This window comes from Epinephelus moara, chromosome 8 (assembly GCF_006386435.1).
Source record: "Epinephelus moara isolate mb chromosome 8, YSFRI_EMoa_1.0, whole genome shotgun sequence".
Classification (NCBI taxonomy): domain Eukaryota; kingdom Metazoa; phylum Chordata; class Actinopteri; order Perciformes; family Serranidae; genus Epinephelus; species Epinephelus moara.
Genome location: NC_065513.1, coordinates 1,442,973 through 1,461,601, shown reverse-complemented (window position 1 = coordinate 1,461,601; position 18,629 = coordinate 1,442,973). Strand labels below are relative to the sequence as shown.

Sequence of the window (18,629 nt, the reverse complement as noted above, 5' to 3'; positions counted from 1 at the left end):
AATAACTGACTCTTGTGTATAATAACATGGTGTGCATTAAACAAGGAACACAAGCATTGAAATGATAGTATATACATGGTTATTACACACACAGGATTTTTTGCCATGACTGCAGAGGAAAATATGTTTCATGATTTGTTGTCTGTCATTGATTTATCTCTCTTTTGCAGGTGCTCAAATATCTAGACTATGCCTTCACTGGTGTTTTCACTTTTGAAATGGTGATTAAGGTAAGGATTTAGATTAATACACATTTAAAACAGTCTTTTGCTGCACCTTCCTTACTTTGTTAAACTGTAATGACTATGTATTTGACTTAATCACAACTTAGTTGCTGACTCAACATATTTTCTACCTACTGAAAATACTGAAGTGATAAATGAGTGAAGGACATTGAGGCAACACTATGACACTGTGAACACTATGTTGTATTTAGGATATAACATTGCCTTACTGTCCCTTTTTATTCATAATCCACTTTGTTTTCAGGAAAAGTAATGTCCTTCACCTGGTAACACAATAGCGATTAAACCCGTACTTCAAAATAACTCACAACTAATATACTTAATTCCAAAATGATTCGTGAAATGATTAATGTATTAATTAACCAGAACAATATTTAGGATAATCAATAATCACCAAAGATATTATATGATAGACTCACTCATTACAAGCCTAATGACATAGTTCCATATCTAAATGAAATTTATTTGAAATAGATCAAATGTAATGGCTATGACACAAAGTAAAACAGCATAAACTAAAATAAAATGAATAAAATTCAAAAACAACGGTATGTTTGGTTTAGATGGTGGACCTTGGCCTGTTGCTCCATCCTGGATCCTACTTCAGAGACCTGTGGAACATTCTGGACTTCATAGTGGTCAGTGGGGCACTGGTGGCTTTTGCGTTTTCGTAAGTTCAATAATTCCTTTTAGTTCCTTTTGTCCTTCTTTGTCATGAAATAAGATATCTCCAATTTGTAAATAAACAAAGCACAAAAGTAAGGAAATTTGTGTTTGGTAGATTACTTCTTTGTTGTAACAATGCTTCTTGGCAATAAATCTTATACCATTGGAAAGCCTGTTTATTTCCCTTTGACATGGTGCCACATTTGAAAGGAACATGCATTTGTGGGATGAGCAGCAGAGCTGAGTATGTGGGTTGCACCCATGAAATATTTGCCAAATCTTCTCTGCCAATGCCAAACAGCTTCTTTTTTTTTTTCTTTTTTTTTTTTTGCTGTTGCTATTGACTCTTAATTTGAGCTTCTGGTACCCCCAGGTGCTGACAATCAGGTGTCTGATTTGCACCTGATTATCAGCACCTGTGAACATGGGCCCTGCTACAGTGGTCAGTCGGTGTCTGCTCCAAAAATTGGCATGCCACATTTGACCGATCTGGATAGGGCCCGTGCGATAGGGCAACTTCAAGCTGGTGTTTCGCAAAACCAAGTTGCGGCATTATTTGGAGTGAGCCCTAGTACCATCTAGCGAACCTCTGTCAGATCGGCTCCCGGAAAATTGCCTTCTTTAACATTTTTTATCCACTTTTAACTGGCATACTCTTGGTAAACTGTCTTTACCCTTTACACAATCTCTCTACGTGACCACTGTTGCAATCGGACCTACCGATCCCAAGTTTTCCCAACTAGCTCATGCCCTGCACTAGCTAGCCGGCTAAATCAGTCTTCATAAGTGGCCCACTCTCTCCTCACGGCTGTGGATATGGAATATTCAGCCATATAATATCCCTCCACATGTGGCATCAATCTGCCAAAACAAACTCCGTGAGCTTCATAGACAATTTCAATCTGTTCTGGGGCCGAAAATCCTTCTTTAAACCCGACGGTTTCCACCCGGACAAACTGGGAAGCCACAAATTAGCAGCTAACTTGCAGCACGCTGTTCACAATCAACCACGTGACTGACTGTTTACACTCCCCATCCAGCGCCCCCCTTCTTCCTCTATGGTCCCAACTCAGAATACCACCACTATCCACAGCTCCCCCTACCGGCCCCACCTGTCACTTCCTTCTCCTGCTGCTTCCTACACCATTCAGCCTGTTAACTCTGTTAGATCTCATGATCCCCATAACTGCCTCAATTCTGCTAACAAAAGCAACCTCATTAACATAAAATGCAACTATCTGACCCCCTCTGCCCCAAAACAGAAATGCAAAAGTGAAGTGAAGAAAAAATCCATCGCAACCTCTGCCTGCTCCCCGACTCCTCACAGTCTCTCGCACAACAACATCCTCTCAAGCTGGCTCTCCAAAACACTCGCTCACTCAAAAGTAAAGCACTCATCTTAAACGATTTCATAACTGACAATAAATCTGGACTTCTTCTGTCTCACCAAAACCTGGCACAGCCATCTGGACTATTTCACACTCAACCAAGCCACCCCCGCTGGATACACATACGTTGATTAACCCCGTCTCACTGGACGAGGCGGCGTTGGCTCAATCCACAAAAGGACCCTCAAAATCAACACTATATCCACTCCTTCTGTACAGTCATTTGAGAACATTGCTCTTAAACTCCCTGGCCCCACCCCCACTGTCATTGCTGTAATCTACCACCCCCTCAAACCACATCCATCTTTTCTCTCCGACTTTTCAGGTTTTGTCACACATCTCTCAGCCATCTCACCGTCAGTTTTACTACTAGTTTTACTACTTGGCGACTTCAACTTCCATATTGACAACACTAACTGTAAACAAGCCTCTGATTTTCTGGTCCTCCTTGACTGCCTCAACCTCACTCAGTATGTCAACTTCCCCACCCACTCCTGCGGCCACACCCTGGATTTAGTCTGCTCCACTAGTCTCACCATCCAACAACTCTCCAGCATCAACTTCCACATCTCTGACCACCTGGCTATCATCATGGACATCCACCTCCCCACCCGCCTTTCCAAAGAAAAACGTACAATATCCTTTAGAAACCTCAAATCCATCTCACCACAAGACATCTCAGCATCTCTCTCCGCCACTCTGTCTACATCCCCTCCCCCACTATCTGATGACATCAATGACCTTGTCAACCACTATAACAACACTCTCTCCTCCTGCCTTGATCAATTAGCCTGCATCAAAACCATACCATTTCATTTAGACACTCAGCCCCTTGGTTCACCCCTGAACTCCAACAGCTGAAATCGCGCCAGCTTGAAAGACTGAAAGACAAAAAAACAGACTCACAGTTCATCTCCAAGCATACACTGACCACCTTCAACTGTACAAAACCGCCCTCAACACTGCCCGCCCTGCCTACTTTTCAAACCTCATCCACACTGGCTCCAATAACCAAAAGGCTCTTTTTTCCACCATCAACAAACTCCTCAATCCCAGCGACAACATTTCAAACTCATTCACCACTGACAAATGCAGTTCTTTCCTCTCTTTCTTCCAATCCAAAATTGACACCATCTACAGTTCCCTATCCTCCGCCCCATCACCCATTCCTCCTCCCTCCCCCCTGCTCATCACCTCACCATTCTCTAGATTTTCATCCTTCTCCCCAGCTAATTTGTCCAAAATCATTTCAACCATGAAATCCTCCACCTGCATCCTAGATCCCATCCCATCCTCCTTTGTTAAACACTGCTTCCCCACCATTTCCCCAATTATTTCAGGGATTATCAACTCCTCCCTCAACTTTTCCACTGTTCCCCCATCACTGAAACTGGCTGCTGTAACCCCCATCGTCAAGAAACCTGGACTCAACCCTGACAGCATCAATAACTTCCGGCCCATTTCCAACCTCCCATTCATGTCTAAATTCCTGGAACATGTTGTTGCCTCACAAATCAAAGCCCATCTCACCAATAATGACCTCTACAAACAATTTCAATCCGGATTCCGTACCCACCACAGCACTGAAACTGCCCTCCTCAAAGTAACAAATGACCTTCTCCTCTCCTCAGACTCCAGCCAACTCTCTATCCTCATCCTCCTGGACCTCACCGCTGCCTTTGATACCATTAACCACTCCATCTTACTCTCCCGCCCACAATGTCTCCTCAACATCAGAGATCATGCCCTCACCTAGCTCCAATCATATCTTACTGAAAGGAAGCAATTCATCTTCATCAACAACTGCTCCTCCTCAACTGCCCCCCTGTCCCAAGGTGTCCCCCAGGGTTCGGTGCTTGGTCCTCTCCTCTTCATCCTCTACCTCCTCCCCCTCGGTAAGATCATCCATTGTCAGAGCCTCCGTTTCCACTGTTACGCTGACGACATCCAGCTCTACATCTCCACCAAATCCATCACCTCTCAGACCCACTCCACCCTCTCAAAGTGTCCCTCTGATATCAGACACTGGATGCAAACAAATCTCCTGAAACTCAACTACGACAAATCAGACTTACTCATAATTGGTCCAAATTCCCTCACCCTGACAGCCAAAGACTTCCATCTCTCTATCGACAGCACCCTCTGCCCCTCTGATGCCAACCTCCTCACCGTACCTAGGACCAAGCGCCGCATCTGGGGGGACAGAGCTTTTTCTGTTGCTGCCCCCACCCTCTGGAACTCCCTCCCACAACACATCCGCGGCTGCACAGACCTCACCTCCTTCAAAACCGAACTCAAAACATACCTGTTCCGTTTTGCATTTAACTTGCAAATTTGATCCAGCCTACTTTTTTCTTGTTCTTCCCTTGTACTCACCTAACTTTGTAATGTCAGCACTCTTATTTGTCTATAACTTTGTCTATAACTAATGCACTCCTGTCTGTAATATTTTTCCTCTTTCGTCTGCTGTTTTGCACTTTTGGGTGTATTTCCCTGCACTTTTTTTGTCTGCCTGTAAAGTGTCTTTGAGTTTTGAAAAGCGCTCTATAAATAAAATGTATTATTATTATTTTCTGCAAACTGAAGGCCAAGTTCCATGTAACGGGGGATGTCAGAGAAAGGCCGCGAAGTGGGCCTCCCAAGAAGACGGCACCCCAAGAAGGCCGTTTCCTCATCCTGTCAGCACTTAGGAACCCAGACAGTCAGGAATAGATTGCACACAGCCAATCTCCTGTCTCATAGGGCTGCCAACAGGCCTGCCATGACTGCCCTTCACCACCAGGCCCATTTGCGCTAGTGTTGGCAACATGTGCACCGGAACCCGAACATGTGGCTGAACATTATGTTCAGCGATGAATCCAGATTCTGCCTACGGCAGTTGGATCGTAGTGTCAAAGTGTGTAGAACACATGGAGAACGCTTTGCTGATTGCTGCACCGATAGAGAAACATCTTTTGGTGGAAGCAGTGTGATGGTGTGGGGCGGCATCTCTCTCACTGGAAAAACGAAGCTTTTCATCACTGGAGGCAGTCTCAATGCAGAGAGATATCGAGATGAAATTCTGCAACCAGTGGCAATCCCATATCTCCACAGTCTGGGACCGAACTCTGTCCTCCAAGATGACACAGAGCGGGGTTTATCAGAGACTACCTCCAGAATTTGGGAGTGGAGAGGATGGAATGGCCTGCCAGCAGTCCTGACCTCAGCCCCATTGAACACTTGTGGGATCAGCTTGGGCGTGTTGTTCGTGCCAAAGTGACCAACACAACCACGTTGGCTGACTTGGGACAAATGCTGGTTGAAGAATGGGATGCCATCCAACAGCAGTGTGTGACCAGGCTGGTGACCAGCATTAGGAGGAGGTGCCAGGCTGTTGTGGCTGTGTATGGTTCTTCCACGCTACTGAGGCTCCTGTTTGTTAAATGAATAAATTGTTAAATTGCCATTATGTCTTGTTTCTTCAGACTTCAATCATCCAATTCACCAAACAACACCAAACAAGAGTCAACAGCAATTCAATCAGGACACGTTTTTATAGTAAAAGAATATTTATTAACATGTGCACATAATAATGTAAGGAGGGTGATGAATCCATAGTCGAATACAAATGCATGTTCCTTACAAATGTGGCACCATTTAAAAGGGAAATAAACAGGCTTTCAAATGGTGTAAGATTTATTGCCAAGAAGCATTGCTACCACAAAGATATAATCTACCAAACACAAATTTCCTTACTTTTTGTGCTTGATTTAGTTAATCCTGATTATTAGATTTGGTGCTGACTGGTGCTCTAATCAGGTGTGTCAGGTGTAATATGTAAAATACAATGTAGTTAAAAATGAGGTGTAATGTGGACTGTGGAGGCAGAAACCCATCTGCAGCTTCTACCATAGTCTGCAAAATGTGAGAAGAAAAGGAACATTTTGTTTATACCATAAACTGGAGGGTAATTTACCAGTAAAGGAAACTGAACTGTAAAACTGGCAGAGTTTGAAGTGGAACTGCATCACCTAAGGAAGCTAAGAGCTGAAATACATTGCTAGAAAAGCTTGAAGCTAAACTTTATACTGTCAAAGGTGGAAGGTGCTTTGTACTTTAAAAAGCACAAAACATCTGAATGGTTTCTGTAACTGAAAGCATACAGAAGTAGCAGTTGGTTGAAAAATATGAGGGAGAAGTGTAATCAATTTGTGACCCTATAAACGCTTAAGTGACATCTGTAGATAAAAATATGGAGAGCTGTGGACTTTCAAAGTGGTCAAAATGAAGAAAGTAGTAAGATTTGAAGATTTTTTTTTTCCAATTCGCTATACCTATTTGAAAAAGCTTTGAATTTGGTCATTTTTCCATGTTGGGGCTTTTATTTTTTGAAAATTCAACTTTATCTGGGCCTTATGATAACTAATGCTTTCACCTGGGTACTTTTTTGAAATCCAGCATTGTCCAAGGCCCCCTGGTAAACTCCTGTTACTATCTGGGGGCTTTTACTTTGAAAATCCAGTCTTTTCAGACAAAGACACAGAGACAGAAAGATGGATAGAGAAGCAGAGAGAGACTAATAGAGAGACAGGCAGGCAGACAGACAGTCAGATGCACCAGTCATAAACAGGCAGAAAGTCATGGAGGTCTCATCAGCCAGTCAAAATCTGTTGTGTGCCTGCATTCAGTGCAGTACAAAGCCGAGTCATTGCTCAGTGGGACTGATAATGATACAGTAAGGTATTCCTTCAAAAATACATTTAAAGTCAAAAACTATGGGTTGTATTGCTAAAATATCTTAACTTTGAGCATCCCCAGACTTTTGTGAAGATATAAACATGTCTAATCTGTAGATAGAGTTAAAACTGAGTGAGATATCAGTTTAAAAAGTCTCTACAATTGTTTTTTCACTTGGTATAAGGGATCTCTTGTTGCTTTGAGGGAGAAAATCAAAATTGTAAGTCCTATGGCTTGACTTTGCACATCATCTGAAATAAAACAAAAACATCTGTTCTTTGATGTTCAAATTGTGTATGAATAGTGAAAATTGTGTTGATAGTGCAAGTTTAAAGCCCCATTGACACTGCTTGTTCAAGGTGGGAATTTCACACCATTATTCCGCCTCGCAGTTCTTTATAAATGGTACAATTGCAGAATGGGGGGACAGAGTTGTCTCACCTCAGCCAGCAAGACGGGACCATGGACAGGACGGATGTAACATTTTGACGACGTATTATGTGTGCGACCCACCGCCAGGAGATTTGTTGCACGTGTGCCAACGTGTGTGTTATATGCCAACACTGTTGTATTACATGTCACACTCGTTACGCCTGACATGCTGTCTTAAATCACACTCTGGCATTGCTGGCGTTGTTTGGTTCTCAATAAAAAAACAAAGGCAACATAATGAACTGACTTTGAAGCAGCCCTATAGCGCGATCTCTGTGTAAAAACGCTTTAGAGAAAATTTTGACAAGATTTTACAGCTCCTAGGCACTCTAGGTGTGATGCCATTCACTCTAGCTCTGAAAATTCCCTCCGTTATGAACTCATAGTTTAATTCAAAGTCTTGTAACCCATTTGAGGTTTGTATAAAGTGTGCAGCTGAAAGTATGCAGAGGCATGAGCTTTTCAAAGTGGAGCAGGTTTAAGAGGATTTGCTGTTAAAAAAGCTGAAAATTACCTAATGTTTTAAAAAGTATAAATGATAGAAACAAGAAAAGAAATGGCAGAAACGTCTTAAAAGACCTGAACATTTTGATATTTGAATGGTTTCTTTAGCAGACGGAGTGGTCAACTGAAAAACATACGAAAGAGTGCTGAAATAAGAATAAAGTTTTGGATCACAATAGCATGAAGGCTGAAGCAACATTCACACAATTATGTCTCAAAATTCAAGGTCTGTGAACATGTGAAAATATTTCTATTAAAAACTGAACCTCAGTCGATCCAGTAGTTATGCCTGGGCCACACTGCCCACATGAGTGGCGCGATTGCATCATGAAACCCCTTGCTTTTTATTTTGGTACTAATTTTAACAGGTTAAAGCAGCCACACTGGCCACGTGAGCAGCGTTGCTCAGGTGGGGCTCAGCAGCAGCTCAGCTGTGGGACATCTAGAGATTTAGTCTCGCCTGTGTTTTTTCCACATGACGTCCAAGGTTCACAGCAAAAAACAGACAGTGAAAGTGTTCTGTTAATAGTCATATTGACATCATAACAGCAAAATTACACTTTTCACCACAGCTTTAATGTCTATAACTCAACACTTCTTGTTTCGCATTAAAAGCCCTGTAGCGTTTTTTAAATTGACAGAATCCTTTTGTGTGTTTTTATGTGTGTGCTTTCTTTTAATATATTGGTAACTATTATCAAAGACAAAGTCAATGTAAAAAGATATACAGCAACACTGTCTATGTGGACGCCACACGCATGCTAGCTGCTGCAGCTCAGTGAGGTTAGGATTGGGTTGCAGCAATATACCGGTTACAAGGTATACCTTGATATAAAAGTTGATGGTTATCATACGCTGTACATTTGCTCATCTGGATCTGGATCAGCTGGATGGATGGATTTTATTTTCAGTGGGGGGACTTTAACTACTATTTGCAATTTCCATTAATAAAATGGTTTCAAGTTTCAATTATTATAATAAAATATTTGTTCAACCATCAGTAATCCTCCTGTTTTCATTCCTTTAAGAGTCATTCTGACTGATAATAATATAAATTCTGTAATACTGTGATACCATGAAACCATGATATTTTCTGAGACAGTTATTGTACCATGAAAATCTCATACTGTTGCAACCCTAAGTGAGGTAGACGTCACACACAGATAGACAGTGTGGCACAGGCATTAGTAAATGCCATGCCTCTCATCAGACCCATGGACTTATCCCAGCTTGGATGGCTTACAGGCTCGCCATAGCTTACTGTCAGGACTCAGGGACCAGAATTCGGGATGGCGGACCGTCGGAATGGCGATATTTCGGTGTGGCGGCCTGTAACTGTTGGTTAAATGGCCCGTTCGGTTGGTATTCGGATAACTGGGGCTTTACTGGTATAATGCAATAGCACCACCCAGCGATGAAACCCGTGTACACGAAAAAAATGACCCACTCTAAACGTTTAGAGATTTTTGTACACGAACTCACCCCTACATTATACAGTATTTTTGCACTAAAAACATACTGGACAGGAACTGTAACCAAATAACGGCCTGGTGCAGGTCGGTGAAAAAAAAAAAAAGCCTTGAGCAAATAGCCGCCTGGTTCTTTTAAACGCCTGGGGTCAAAATCGATTTTGTGAAATAAACGCCCGGGCTACTATTTGGAAAAATACGGTATATTGTTTACACGACGGCGTGTCATTTCTGTCTGTACAATGGTAGCACGTTTACAGTTCTCCTCTGCTTTCTGTATCGGGTATGGCGGAGTTGGGCCCCGATGCGCGCACACACACACACACACACACACACACACACACACACACACACACACACACAGACACGTGGGCGTGCACATTATTCGTGGTTCACCTACTTGAATGGCTTGTTGAGTGAATAGAGGAGGGAAGGGGCGGTATTGCGCATGCGCGGCTTCCGTAGAAGAGAAAATAACATCTCCAGGTGTCCCTGACCAAAAATCGCTTACCCTCGATTTCATTAATTTTGAAATCATTTGACCTCAAAATCGTAATCGCGATCACCAGACGATTTATTGCACAGCCTTAGTGACAGTCTTTAATGTGAAAGTTCAATTGCTGCATTACAATTGTAATTCAGTAATACCTTTATCTTTAACAGTTATTTAACCATTTTCAATATTTCTAATTATACTTTTTTCTTTGTTATTTTTGTTCTTGGATTTCACAGTGTCATGTCATGTTGTTTCAAATGTGTATGAATGTGATAAGATCATACTGTACTGTAAGTTATTAACTGAACAGACCAGTTTTGCTTTACTGCTAAATCTAGCAGTTAATTATGCAATGTGTTTATTGACATGATCCTCTCCCTATTTCTGTGCTGGGACCGTTTTGAAGGAGCTTCATGGGGTAATGACTCCTCTACCTCTCTCGTCTTGCCTGTCAGTGTCATTGTGTGTGTGTATGTATGTGAGAGAAAACATTCTCACACACCTTCATTGCCAAAACAAGTAATTTCCCCACATATTCAGTCTTATTCAAAGAAATGCATCCAGGCTTATGAGTTAACTTGGTTGGTATAACCACTCTACCTGAACTCGCCTTTTCTGCTATATGGAATTATATTCGCACCTTGATTCAGAGAGGGTGATTGGGCATTTAATACACTCTTACACACACATTCTATTGAGTTACATTTTATAGAGACATTACAAGCAAAGAAAAATGTACACAAACAATTTACCCTTCTGTTCTCTAAATGTTATTAGTATGCATGCAAAACATCATTCAGAACTGAGACAAAAATATACTTGTCCTTGAGTGATTCCCTGAATGGAACAATGCCATGTTTTTCTCAAAACAACACAAAAGGCTCATCCATGGGCTACTGTGAGTGGAAAATCACCTCACCTTTACTTGACTTCTTTCACCATCATGATTATGATGATTATGATTATTGAAAAATGGTGATTGTAGATGGAGCCAAACAGCAAGTAAAGCTCAGAGTTACAAGATGCATCAGCATCAGCTGTTAAGGTGTATTTTTGCTTTAAAAGCCCATAAGACATTCAGTATATGAAGTGAAATTGCTTGTGATGATGGGTGTTTTTGCAGTGTGCACTGTTGTGTCTGGGACACACTCCCATCCTGTCATCCATCTAAGATCTTCCTGTAATTGACCCTCATGTGCTTGGCCAAAGGTCCTTCCTTCATGCTCTCCTCTGCTATAGAGGGGCATGTCACCTGCATGCTCATCATCTTTATCTCCCCCTAGCCTCTGATGAGAGGTGTTTTCATTAGCCCTTTGCCACAGTTCTGCTTGGACTGGAATGATACCATCAGTTTCACATTCCCTATCATTAATTCACCAGAGGTTTGCTCATGTAAAAAGCAAGCTTCTGCTGGACGGCACATCTTGGGGAATATTCATTGTCTCTGTGTTTTTAGCATTCATCAGCTAATCATAAACTGTATGACTTGTTCATGTTAGCAGTAGGTTTTTAATGATGCCCTATGACCATACTGTCACATTATTAGTATGCATTTTTTCTTGCCTGTATTTACACACACACACACACACACACACACACACACACACACACACACACACACACACACAGAGAGAGATACCTGTGTAGTATGGAGACAAATGTTCAATATTAAATAGATATTATGAAATTTTGCTAACTACCTTACTACCTATAGAAGTAAACTAGTGCTAATTCCATGGTCAATAGTGAGCATATCATTGACTAGCTACCTTTGTGAGGTTTCTGGTTACATTTTTAAAAAGCCCAATTAACAACAGGCACATCCACTGTGTAATCTGTTCCCACTGTGTGGAAGCCAGTCCTGTATACTACTTAATCAGAGTTTAGGGTAATGTCAGCAACTATGTCTAACTCTTCATTGGATTTGGGGAAGTTTGCACTCCAGCAACCCCATGAACGTTGTCCAACATAGCATTACCTTGCCAAATACATTGGTTACCATCACTTAAAATGTTAATGGGACGGTAAACAACAAAGTCTAAAATACACATTTTCCCTTTTACCTGTAGTGCTATTTATCAATCTAGACTGTTTTGGTGTGAGTGTTGGCTGTAGAGAAGTCTGCCTTCTCTCCAGTATAATGGAACTAGATGGCACTAGGTGGCTTGTGGTGCGCAAAGCACCAAAGTAACATTTGAAAAACTCAACAGCAATGTGTCTTTTCAGAAATCATGACCTTTTTACTCAAGATAATCCACAGACCTCGTTGTGAGCAGTTTCATAGTTTCATATTGGAACTGTTTTCTTTCTTCACACAGAAGGAAGTGTGCATCTTTTCTGCTAGCTCAGCAAGCACCACCAGAAGGACGCCATAAAATGTTTACATCTTCCCTTCACATGCTTAAACCTTTCGTCAATGCACAGTTCCTTCTGTTGAGTTTCTAAATGTATGTTCTTGGCCCTTTAAGCATTACAAGCCAAGTACCATCTAGTTCCATTATATTGAAGAGAAAGTAAACATCTCTTAGGCCAATATCTCCAACACTCTGAAACTGACACCAAAACAATCTAGAGTAATAAATAGAACTACAGGTAAGAGGAAAAATATGTCAACTGTCCCTTCACAGTGAAAACACGCTATTATAATATACATACAAGCATGTCTAAATTTGTCTTAAAGATGGATCATCACCGGGTAAGTGTGCTGATGTTTTGCCGGGTACATGTAGCTTTAACCCTGGGCCTCAGCATAAAATCATGCTGCATGTGTAAGACCCTTTAACAACATCCTGATTTTAAAATTAGTCAGCATGGAGCATGAAAAATTCAACCAGAAATATTGTTTCAACCGACCTTCGGAGCTAACTTTACCCTAATTAGCTAGCTACATACAGCTGATAAAATCAACTGCAACAGTTGTCCTTTCAGCTGGAAAACTGACAGTCATTGGCTGGAAATGAGAAGCCCACTATTGTCTACCACTTTCTAAAATCAATAACCATTGTTACTAAGAAATCTGGGTGTTAAATCTGCAACTATTATCACTGTAAACTGCATTGCTATGCAGGAACGATAATTTTAGCTGTAACAGCAGTTCACAATAACTAAGGGGGTAAGCCTTAACCCTCATCCTACCAACATATTTTACATACAGTAACTACCGACTGGGGTCCCCAGGGACCCCAATAATAAACTACTGTAGGGAACAACCATTATATCAAAATGTTAACTTATTTGTTGTCAAAACATTATTACAGTACTTGTGTAATTATGGCCATCTGAAAGAAAAAAACATATTATCATCATTATTATTATTTTAGAAATGTTACAATTAATTTCCATATTTTGTGAAACGAAAATATATATTTTCTTTAATAAAAATTGCAGCTTTTATCCCAAGTGCAAAACACCTAAGTACTTAAGAGCTTATTTACCCTCCTTTTATTCTGGTAACACATAGTTTTCAGGAATTTCAAGAAAACATTGTTTGTGTTATATTTATATGGTGAAACCAACCGGGGTCATTTTGACCCCAGTGTAAAATAACTAAAGTAAACCCACAGTCAACATTTTTAATTTTGTCTTTCAAACCAAAAGCAAAAGTACAAAAGACCTTGGTCTCAGTGAACAATAAATGTTGAATAACTGTAATTCAAATTTCAAATTTTCAGTTCGAACAGTAACATAAATGAATGCTGTTGCCATAGAACTCATGAACACGGCACACAACAGGCAGTTACAGCACACAATTTGGCTCATGCTGTGCTCCCATGATGGCCATTGCTGCTTGTATTGGGGCTTGGAGTGTGGCTGCATCAGCTCTCCTCTTCATGTGTGGCAATGACTAGGGCATGTCCCAGCTGTCTCAGGTTGATCCAGCGATGTTGGCCATGTTCTGAAAACTTCTACTGACAGAGTGCCCCAACCCAAAATTGGAATGATTGAATAAAGCACCTTTAAGATATGACAAAAAGTATACCTCTGGGGTCTGCGGGGACCCCAGTCCATAGGATGAGGGTTAAAAAACAGTGAATTCTAAAAGTTTTTACACCATTTTCCCTAATTACTACTTCATGTCATAATACCACTTTTCATTACAAAGTCTCTGTCTGTCAGTCATGACAAAAAGGGCAGAACCTGTAACTGTGATTGGCTGTTGGCTCATTCAAAACTGAAGCCACAGCAAATCACATAACTGGCTCTGCCTTGTCCGTTTCGGATGGCATATGCTATGTCATGTTGTGAAAAGTTGTGTTGTCAAATAAAATCAGATTTGGGAGGAGGGCCATTTCAAAATCAGGGTATTTATTGAAATTGGCCCGTAGAAATCTGTCTGGTTGTGAGAGGAAGTCGGATGAAATATTATTTCATAAAACTTCAATGAGTTGCATTTAAAAAATAAATAAATAAAAAAACAGATTGGATGTTTTCAATTTTGTGGTTATATTACACATTGCTGCTCTCCTCTGCTGCATTATTCAAAAGAAAATGTCCTTTTATGAGCCCCCCAGTTCTAGCAGTGATTTTCTCTAACATACACTGAAAAAGAAGCTGCAAACATTATTGTCCCATGCTTCCTGGTTTAACAAAAAACAAAGCACTATTCAAGGCTGTAAATTGATCAGTGTGTTCCTGTCTCTTCTCCTGACTTTGATATGACATTTTTATTCTGTATTTAGTAATGTCGATATCTCTTTTAAAATGTCTAATTTCTTTATTTTTTATTGAACACGTTGGATCTCCGTACTTTGATTTTATGCATATGCTTTAAGCCCTACATATCTTATACTTCAGCAGGTTAAATTATACTCAATCACATTATTTGCAAAAGCTGTTATGACATATATAAACTCCTGTTTAAGAGACAGCTGTCATTCACTCTCCATGCATGTGTCTGAAACTCATTTGCCTGCAATCCATTTGGTCAACTGCCTGTGGCAAGGACAACCAATCATAGCATCCTCATCAAAGCTATATTTGTAAAACTGTCATCTCACTGACTTAAACCATTCAATTGTTACGCTCGAGTCTGTAGTTATTTGGTGCATTTCACATTCAATGCTGCAAACTGCTATATTGCTTTTTTTCTATATAGCTTCAGATGCTAGTGATAACCTGGTTTTCAGGGCTGGGGTAATATTTGTATTTGTTTTATCATAATTATCAGTATTATTATTTCGAAAATCTGTCATAGTCACCAACAGCTTTGATTTGTGTCCTACTACAGTTAGAGAATTTGTTACAGGCTAACTCAAAAAATAACAGGCACATTCTTAGCTGTTGAATTATGTTAAATGCATTGTGGAGCCTATTCCTTACTGGGATTTACCCACCCAGTTGTCTGCTACCAACCAAACTATAAAGAATCTTACATCTGTTTTCACTGATAGAACCTATGGTGTTGTCATTTGATGCAAACCTGTGCTTTATTTTGTTTGTGTGTGTAAAGCATCCATAAATGTGCTGTACCTTGTTTTACCACTGTTTTCCCCCAAGTAGATCGCAACAAGGTGTGACCAGGTGGGGAACCTCCCTATGCCACCCTGACCCCCTACCCTATACCCATACCCATACCTTACCCTAACCCTTTCCCCCGAATCCAACCCTCTCTAACTACTATTCTTCTTATTCTTAGATCAGCTTCTTGTATAAAACAATGAAACCCCAAATTGAGTGAATCTAATGCCTTTGTAACACTACAGTAACCTTTGTCTGACAGCTTTCAATTGAAACCTGCCTCCGCCTATCAAAACCATTAATGGTTTTAGCAGTTCCAGTCCAAAATGCTGTATTACCCTTTGGGGGAAAATAAACCTTCGTACTTTCTACTTTTATTTTCTATTTTCTAGGTCTTAACTTAAAAATGAAATAAAATAAGAGTTCTTTAAATGACCCCAATAGTTATTTTGATACTAGAAAACTTTTAGTAGAAACAAATAATAATCAAAAAGTTAAATAGATATAAAATATAAAAGTATAAACGCATTCCTTATTGCATTTTGGAATGAAACCTGTCATTTGGTGGTCAGTCTCTTCAAACAGCATTTTCTCTCATAGCAGCCACCACCAGCAAACTTGGGCCAGTTTACCCTGTGTCCCCCTCCTCTCTTCCTGATGAGCATTAAAGTACCAGTCAATGGAATGGAAAGCCTTCCAACCCTCACAGTACACACACAGTTTCTCAGCATCAGGGACAGGTAGTGAGTACGAGGCTCTTACAAGGAAGAAGGAATTACTCACAACAGGTTGTAGTAAAGGTTTATTTTGTGTTCATAATTGTTGACGAAGAAAAGTCTGGTACATACAGCGTTGAGTATGTAATGAGGAGTAAGAGTAACCAGCTGCCGTGTGTAATAACCATAAAAAGGCAGCGGAAAGAGTTGCGCTACGTCCTGCCGTTTAAGACAGGAAAAATGTGCATGAGCGCTGTTATTGGTGAAAGGAGAGTACCAATAGATGATTTTCTCAAATTGAGAAATTGAATTGAATTTCCCCTCAGGGGGATTAATAAAGTAAATAAACTTAACCTTAACTTAAACTTAAACTTAGAATGTTCAAGTTAAGTAATTTATCATCTCCATTTCAAGAACATAAAGATTAGTTTGGTGTTTTGGCCACTTTGGTCATTCCCTGTAGGGAGCAGTAAAAACAAGTGTTTAGAGTAGAAATAAAACAACTGTTTTATTTTTTAGGATGCAGTAAGAAAAAAATACATTGATCAATAGGTGTAGACTTGTTTATCTTAATAATTACAGTACTCATATGTCATATGTATTTTGAGAGAGTTATTTGTCACTCTTGATCCAATCTGATCCCTTCCTGTGTAACTCCAATGTAAGAGAAGGAAGAAAAACTACAATACGAAAATACATTCTTAAGCTCAGCTGACACTTCTTCAGGCTTCTATGTTCTGTTAGACAAATCAAGATTGCATCTTATAAAGTTACAGTCTTTTTAGTACAAAACTGGCTCTTTGTTTTTCCTTGCTGAGACACAGCTGAGTCACATCTACTTTATTGCTTAGACACAGTACCATTAATCAAACCCACACACTAGTCACATCTATTGCAATGGGAATGACTAGTTTTGTCTTACTCAAACTGCTGATCCCTAATACTAGCTTTGGCTAAAGTTTAGGAAACATTTTTGCATAGGATAAGGACCATGGACTCCCTGGATGGGCACACTCTGGCTACTGTACGCTGAATTGAATGCATCTGTTGTGTGTGGAACGAAGTTCAATTGACAGGCATCAAATGATGGGACAGTACAGAGTGGCAGATGTGTTTCTTACATTATGATCGTGTTGAAACATTTTCACTTTGCGCTGTTGTGTCTTTGCCTTAATTTGCTCTGGTCTGGGTGAATTCCTGCATAATAGTGTCTGTGCAATCAATCAGTCAATCAGTTTCACATGAAATCATACAAGGTACAACTCAAGGAAAATGATCTTGATAGCTCCTTCATCTTGTGCTTGTAATTTAGTTGCTGCTGCCTTATAATTGTCCATGTTTCCAGTTGTGTGTTAGATTTAACTGTAGGTTTGGGTGCAGTTGCTTCTGTTGTTTTACAGATTTAATCCATCAGACTCACTAAATTCATTGATGTCTTCAGAGATGTTAACAGTGGTGTCCTGGAATGTGCTCCACACTTGGCTCCATCTCACACATCACTGAGGGCATTTGTCGTAGTTTGTTTACATATCTTGACTTCACAGAGATGGCCTTATGGTGGCTTCTTCTGAACACAGGAAGCAATTCCACTCTGCTGCCACCTCTGAATGGTCTATAGCAGTACCCAGTGTGTTCACTTCCCACATGGCACAGGGCGAGCAGGAACAGAACAGTACCTCACATTCCTACTGGCACCTCTATCCTTTTTATTCACCATAAAACACATGCCTCCTTTCCTTCTCTACTCTGCTCTGTGAGATTGGCATATATAAAAGAGTCACTTGGTTGAATGGCATCACGGATGGACTGGGAATGAAAAACAACCCTGGACGTTTTGACTTAGTCCATTTCTCCTGCCCTACCAGCCTTGGGCAAGTCAGCCACACAGCACTTGGTAATTTTCATCATACATATATTGTGCATTGCATTGGCCCATTTGTCAAGCAGCCCACTGGAAAAACTCCCAATGCTCCAAAAGGCTAGTCCAACTAAAAATCTAGCTGTCCAGGATTTAGCCAAGTTTTGGTGAAACAAAGAATATTACAGTTCCTGGTATCCCATTGGAAACTGATGCCACATGGAGGTTGTCCAGTTTATGATCCAACGTCTGCACACGCAGGATGCTAGTTCAGCAGGTGCCTATCTTCTCCATCTTTTTCTCAACGGAATTTTCTGAATTTTCTTTTCCTCAGGCATAATGTAATGTACTGAAGTTTGATTGGGAGTGCTTTCACCAGGGCTAGTGGGTCTATAGGTAATATAGTGTTAAACCAACAAATATGTTGTATGTACTGACGTGCTGACGTATTGCGGTAAGCGAGTTGTGTCATTTCCGGTGTTTCTGTGACAGCGTCTCTGTACTGCTCTGGTGAATTCTGCTAGCCTGTTTTCTCACTACAGTTGCTTTAACGTCTACTTCAAGTCTTAACCCACACTGGTTCTGTTTAAGCACTTATAGCTCTCCTCCTTTCTACGACTTTCTCGCTAATCTCTTAGCTGTTGTTTGCACTTTACTAGCCTTGGTAGCTACATTAGCTTTA

The 18,629-nt window shown here is 40.5% G+C and overlaps 1 protein-coding gene across 1 annotated transcript in view; it reads left to right on the top strand.

The window, feature by feature from the left end:
• Positions 1-18,629, top strand: part of cacna1ba (calcium channel, voltage-dependent, N type, alpha 1B subunit, a) — a 783,270-nt gene that overhangs the window by 427,077 nt on the left and 337,564 nt on the right. Inside the window, exons 26-29 of the mRNA XM_050050840.1 lie at positions 171-230; positions 809-915; positions 10,323-10,334; positions 15,413-15,436. Coding sequence (XP_049906797.1) covers positions 171-230; positions 809-915; positions 10,323-10,334; positions 15,413-15,436 — 203 coding nt within the window. The remainder of the gene's footprint in view (positions 1-170; positions 231-808; positions 916-10,322; positions 10,335-15,412; positions 15,437-18,629) is intronic.